The sequence below is a fragment of the Gadus chalcogrammus genome, chromosome 7 (genome assembly GCF_026213295.1).
Source record: "Gadus chalcogrammus isolate NIFS_2021 chromosome 7, NIFS_Gcha_1.0, whole genome shotgun sequence".
Taxonomy (NCBI): Eukaryota; Metazoa; Chordata; class Actinopteri; order Gadiformes; family Gadidae; genus Gadus; species Gadus chalcogrammus.
This window is the reverse complement of record NC_079418.1, coordinates 20962180-20968627: the sequence shown is the minus strand read 5'-3', so window position 1 is coordinate 20968627 and position 6448 is coordinate 20962180. Positions and strand designations below refer to the sequence as shown.

Genomic DNA, 6448 nt, shown 5'->3' with positions numbered 1-6448 from the left:
TCCTTCCGCTCCCTAGGCTGTTTAGATCCCTCCCAACACCCTGTGTGTGTCACCCGGGGTCACATAACGCCGCGGATCAACTGACGGACGGTTCAAACAGGGGGGCTATTCAAGGCTCAGGAGATTATACCATTTTTTTCAGCAACATTATATTTAACATATGTTTTTAATATATTGTGTAGATCTACTTCTGTATGGGTTGTCAGCAAGTAATACTTGTCCATTGAGTAACACTAGAGAGCAGCATTTATTTTGACTGCGCAGCACACCTTCTCAATTTCTCCCAGCAGAGGGCACCATATTACATTTTTCCTTTTCCATTGTCACCAGCCTGGGAACCAGACGAATATCGCGATGTTTCATTTGCTCTCAAGAAGGACTGGCTCCCCCATGCTCCCCTCCCATACAAACATGTGTCTACCCGGTGCGAGACAGACCGACCAATCACAACCGTCTTTCTGATATGAGGCGGGATAAATACGATGACGTTGCAGAGTAGGTTTTCATCAACAACAAAAGATGGCTTCCGATGATGTAGAACTGCCTTTTTACGCTATCGAGAGAGCATTAAACGAACTGGACGATGCATTTTCACGAAAAAAAGGAACACAGAAAACGTAAAGCTTTTGTTGAGAAGAAATATGTTTTCTCGTCGCCCAGTGCTGCCTAACCCGTTTCGTTACTATGATTGGTTGTAGACCTATGGTTGGATAGGCCCGTGGTTAACGCCCTTTGGAAATCGAAAATTATGGTGCGGTTCCAGACATGCATTTTGCAATTCGTATCGCGATGCCAGGCTAACGGTTCACATGCATTCACTTCATTCATTCAGATCATTAAATTTTTTGTCTGCAAATATAGTCGTATCCCCTTTTGATGTGCACATTAAAACAATACAAATAATTAAAAGGGACACATTTTGCGCCACCGATTTGTATTACATTTTATTTAATAATATCTATAGCAAAGAAATGTCACTCTCTTTGTGACTTCCATGCAACAATTACCATATGAAAACAGGAGTTCTTTGTATCTATGTATGCTGTATTTAGTTTCAAAGATTTGCATCTTTATTGCATCATTATTTGATTTCGGTTTTTTTTCTAATACGGTTGTTGACCACAGCTGCACTGACACCATTACAAACTTTAAAGTGGAACAGCAGAACAGGACATGCATTTGTTTATACTCTTCCTGCCGGCACATTTAATTTGAAACACAGCTTACAATAGGCAGGGGGCGGACTTGCATGACATCGGGGGAAAGGGACAGAATCAAGCATCGAGGGGGAAACATTCCATTGTCTGTTCCCACCACTCCCTAGCCTGCTTCCTACACACTTCATCCTCATATACAAGCAAGTAAAGGGTCTATACAGAATATAAAGTAATAGAACGAGCAATTTGTGGTATTGCTGTTATTCTAGGTGTAAGGCTGTGTAACCTGTTATTGTTATTGTCATATACATATATACAATGATATCTGGTGAATCTCAATCATACATACATACAAAAAAATACACTGTCCATTGTAATAGCCTTGCTGATAGCATACGTATCAAAGTAAACAGATACAACAACCTATTGATCAGCCTTAATAAAATCACCAAGTGCATTTAAGTATAAGTAAAAACCAAAGAGAGAGAACTGAATATATTTATTCTGTGGTTGTTCTGATTGAGTTGCATATGTCGGAAACAACCAAACACCTATTTGTGTACATTTCTAAAGAAGCTGCTGGTTTCTACATCCACCAGGGCAGATCCCATTGCCCACGGTTTCAAATTTCAGAAGGTATTCAGCAGGGAGCCTGGGGTAATGTCCTTTTTGTGCTGCTGTTGCTGCTGCTGCTGTTGTTCCTGCATCTGCAGGAATGCATGCAGATGCATGCATGAGAAGGCCCTCCTGCCCTGTCCCAGCCTGGCTTTACATTCCATCACTGTCTGAGGGGGCTTGGAAGCCCACGTGTGTCCTATAGCTTACGTCTGAATTCATGTCACAAGTCCATTAGCATTAACCATGCACTTAAACAACTCCCTGCACTCCCCAACCCCCAGAGGGCATGCATTCATGAGGTCACACTGTTCCCTTTTCTTAACGTCGAGGTTCAGTTATCCTCATGCTAAAGAAGAGTTGGTTGAGAACATCGGATCATCACTATGGAGATGACATCAAAGAGCTACATGCATAAATAGCCCCCCTTATAAGTTGTCGGCCTGTATTAGAGGCTCAGTTCAAACAGACAGCGTAGCAACGGGGTAATTAAACAGACTGAGGAGAGAGGAGGGTTGATGGTCAGACTTTAACTCGACACACTTACTGATTTGGGGGTAATATGCTGGTCATGTACTGATGAATAGAAGGCTTTTTTCCAAGCATTGATTTTTTATTTAATAGAACGCTAATAGAAAAACAGTCAAAAAGAACCTAGCCATGGAAGATCTCTGAGTTTACATCAACAGCCAACATTAGCCCTTTACTGGAAATCTAATAGCAGTCTAGTAACCATCTATTAGCATTGGCCTACTCATCCTAAGACATGCTACCACATGTCTACAGGGCGTGGTTTGGAAGATGTTCATTGATTTAGTTACAATCGAATGCACACAGACCATAATGGAGTATGCTCATCACAACAACGATGTAAGGTTTAAAGCGGGCAACAGCTCACATAAAAACAATGTAACTTTCAATATGTCAATTCTTACCAATGACAAATGTACAAATACAGGGTTCATAAAGTCAATGCTTCAAAATACCAAGTAGGCAGACACTGGTGTGCTCAGTGCTTTCAAATGTCAGAATATTCCAGGCTTTAGGACCTTGAAATGGGGGGGGATTCTTTTCCCACAGTAACTGGATACAAGGGGTGGTCCTAGGACTGAACTCTAAAATCTCTTCACTCCATTTCCTGCCGAGGTCCAGAAATGCAACTTTTTCTATAGACTGTGGACTTTTTGTGGAGGACCTACTCTGTACCACACAGTTGGTAAAAGACCTCTAGGTGTGAATTACAGCAGGAGCACAATAAGGTAAAGGGAATAGCCTTTGTTGGCAGGGTTGGAGGGGGAATGTGGAAAAAATGGTCTTCAACTGAAATGCTTTGTCTATAGGAAACAGCATTACAGTATTTTAATTGTGTTGCGTTCTAGTGTATTGATAACTTAAATTCTAAAGTTAAAAGTTTAGCATTTAAAGAATCAGCATTTAAAGAATAGAATAACATAATGGAGGTGAACTTTTTACCTTGATATGCTTGCAATGTTTCTCCCTTTTGTCTGCCTTTTACTTAACTTACTTTATTTGCATCACTAATGTCTTTGAATCTTGAATAATTCATGTTATAATGATTGCAAAACAAGGATGCTCACTTAAAGAAAATATAATTCGTATACTGTCTAGACCTAGAAGCTTCTAGACTTCTGGCACTATGCTGATTGGTGAGGCACCCCTCCAATGGGATAAGCAAGCCCCCTCATCATTCATACGTGAGGTTCCTTCGAGACGCAATGGCTTACAAGGACATGAAGAAGTACCACATACACAATTCACAGCAAAACTTTACTTTGTCATTTGTAACATGCATGTGTAGCATGTGTTACAATAAATAGAATGCCTATACTTTTTAGCAACAGTCATATCTTAAATCTTGAATCTTGTTTTTATAATAGTAATGTTGTTAACACTGGATACACAAGTCTGTTTCACAAATATGCTACTAAAGAGGTGTCCCTAATGTCACAACTATTCTTACAATAACTTTTTAATCAGTCCCTGATATAATATCTGAACACACAAAAATATTCTAACTTCAAAATGGAATGCTGGGGCTTTAAAGATCAAATTGTACTCCTTTTATTCATAACTCTCTGTCCTCACAAGCGTGTTAGGACTTGACTATGACCAGAAGAAGAGTTCACAGATATAGAAAATCATTACCTTACATAGTAACTGTGGCAACACAGAATTGTGTCTGTTAAGCCAAGTGAGCGGACAGTTCGGCTAGCCCCTGTTTAGTCTTCCTAGCATCCGGCAGCTGCCTACGTGGCTGTTATATAAGCCTGCTCTGTGACTTATTTCCACATTATTGCTAATCCTCATTAGTAATGCTAACCCCGGAGACCAACTTACTTCTGGGAGAAAACGGCATTTATGTTTAGTTATACAAAGTAAAGTGACAGCACCAATCCAAATTTCCCCTACCATCTCACCATTATGTTTATACTATAGTATATAATCACACTGTAAGCACTGATTACTTTCCCAAACACAACATATAACAGAGAATCCCCCATATGTCTCCTTGCAGGTCTCTGCTATCAATTGAAGTCTGAAGCCATGTTGGTCACCAGTCTGGTGGCTCTGGCCCTGCTGGCCCACACAGCGTCCTCTGCCACGTCGGCCTCCCCGGATAAAGTCCTCAGCACCCACGCCTCCCTGCTGGCCGACAACAGCGCTAGCCTGGCCTTCAGCCTGTACCAGCGCGTGGCCCAGGAGAAGGACACGGAGAACATCCTGATCTCCCCGGTGGTTGTGGCCTCCGCCCTGGGCCTGGTTGCCCTCGGGGGCAAGGCCACCACCGCCTCCCAGGTGAAGAGCCTGCTGAAGGCCGACAAGCTGAAGGACGAGCAGCTTCACGCGGGCCTGGGGGAGCTGCTGAGCGAGGTGAGCGACCCCGCCGCCCGCAACGTCACCTGGAAGATCCGCAGCCGCCTGTACGGGCCCAGCTCCATCACCTTCACCGAAAGCTTCCTGAAGAAGAGCAAGAAGCTCTACAACTGCGAGCACTCCAAGATCAACTTCAAGGACAAGAAGAGCGCCATGAAGGCCATCAACGAGTGGGGGGTCAAATCCACGGACGGTAAACTGCCTGAGGTCGCCAAGAACGTGGAGAAGACAGACGGGGCGATGATCATCAACGCTATGTTTTTCAAACGTGAGATCATACAAGGAAGAGAAATGTCCAACTGTTGTTAAAGTGCATTTATTAATTGTTGAATGATGCTTACTCTTTTTAAAGCTGTCCTTTTTTGTCAAAACAGCCCACTGGAATGAACAGTTCCATCCGAAGATGGTGGACGGCCGTGTATTCTTGGCGTCCCGTGGCTTAACCATTTCAGTGGAGATGATGCACCGCACAGGTCAGAAAACACTAACAAAACACATTGAAATGTATGATGCAGGTGAGAACTTTTTCATGGACTTTATCTCGTTAACATGCAACATGCTGGAAATCAGAAGTTATTGGGCAAGAGTTGTCTGTACATTTTAAGTCGACTTGGACACAACATATCAGACATAGCCCTAGCTATAAACTACACATATATTGTACCCATATTAACTGTGTAGTAATAGTTGCACAGCTGACAATGTTGTGCATATGTATGTGTGTGTGTGTGTGTGTGTGTGTGTGTGTGTGTGTGTGTGTGTGTGTGTGTGTGTGTGTGTGTGTGTGTGTGTGTGTGTGTGTGTGTGTGTGTGTGTGTGTGTGTGTGTGTGTGTGTGTGTGTGTGTGTGTGTGTGTGTGCCCGCTCCACAGGCCTGTATGACTACTACGAGGATGTGGACAACAAGCTAACGGTGCTGAGCATTCCCCTGGCCCATAAGAAGTCCTCGGTGGTCTTCGTCATGCCCCTTCACGTGGAGCCCCTGGAGAGAGTGGAGAAGCTGCTGTCCGGGAAACAGCTGGACACCTGGGTGGCCAAGATGGAGGAGAAGGCTGTGGCCGTGTCCCTGCCCAAAATCAGCATGGAAGTCAGCCACAACCTGCAGGTCAGTCAAAATCCAAAAAATAAAAAAGGCACTATGTGGTGTAGTGTAAAGTTGCCACCTCCAATATTTTGGTTTTGTTCTCTTTGGCGACGCTTTTTGCGAAGAGCCTAATTGTTCCCATGGATAACAACGCTATCGCCACCCAGATCGTAACAATCATAATACCTCAAACACGAGGGCTTTCATCAGCGGGGTCAGAGGCTCGATCAGCGTGGCGTCGCCTCATTCGGTGATAGACTTATGAGGAAACCGGATTTACATGAACGTCCTCTGTTTTGTTTTTAGAAACACCTCGGAGAACTTGGTCTGACGGACGCCGTGGACAAGGCCAAGGCGGACCTGTCCAACATCTCGGGGAAGAAGGACCTCTACCTGGCCAACGTCTTCCACGCCTCGGCCGTGGAGTGGGCGACAGAGGGGAACCCCATCGACCCCACGGTCTACAGCTCGGACAAGCTGAAGAACCCCAAACTCTTCTACGCTGACCACCCCTTTCTATTCCTGGTGAAGGACCTCAAGACCAAGTCCATCCTCTACATGGGCAGGATGGTCCGGCCTAAGGGAGACAAGATAAGGGATGAGTTATAGCGTATTGTTGTGACTGCAGTTCCCCCATTTTGATTCTGTGTTGGTTTGTCTAACTATGTGTTTGTTTGTGTGTTTGTGTGTTTGTGTGT

At 44.0% G+C, this 6448-nt stretch overlaps 1 protein-coding gene across 1 annotated transcript in view; it reads left to right on the top strand.

Annotated features, from left to right (window-relative positions):
- The first annotated feature begins 2865 nt into the window (after nt 1-2865).
- The window catches only part of LOC130385638 (serpin H1-like), a 4587-nt gene continuing 1004 nt past the window's right edge, over nt 2866-6448 (top strand). The window contains exons 1-5 of the mRNA XM_056594259.1: nt 2866-3031; nt 4309-4935; nt 5042-5140; nt 5539-5771; nt 6057-6448. The exon at nt 6057-6448 is cut by the window's right edge and continues 1004 nt beyond it. Of these exons, the coding sequence (XP_056450234.1) occupies nt 4338-4935; nt 5042-5140; nt 5539-5771; nt 6057-6359 (1233 nt within the window). The 5' untranslated portion in view covers nt 2866-3031; nt 4309-4337 and the 3' untranslated portion in view covers nt 6360-6448. The remainder of the gene's footprint in view (nt 3032-4308; nt 4936-5041; nt 5141-5538; nt 5772-6056) is intronic.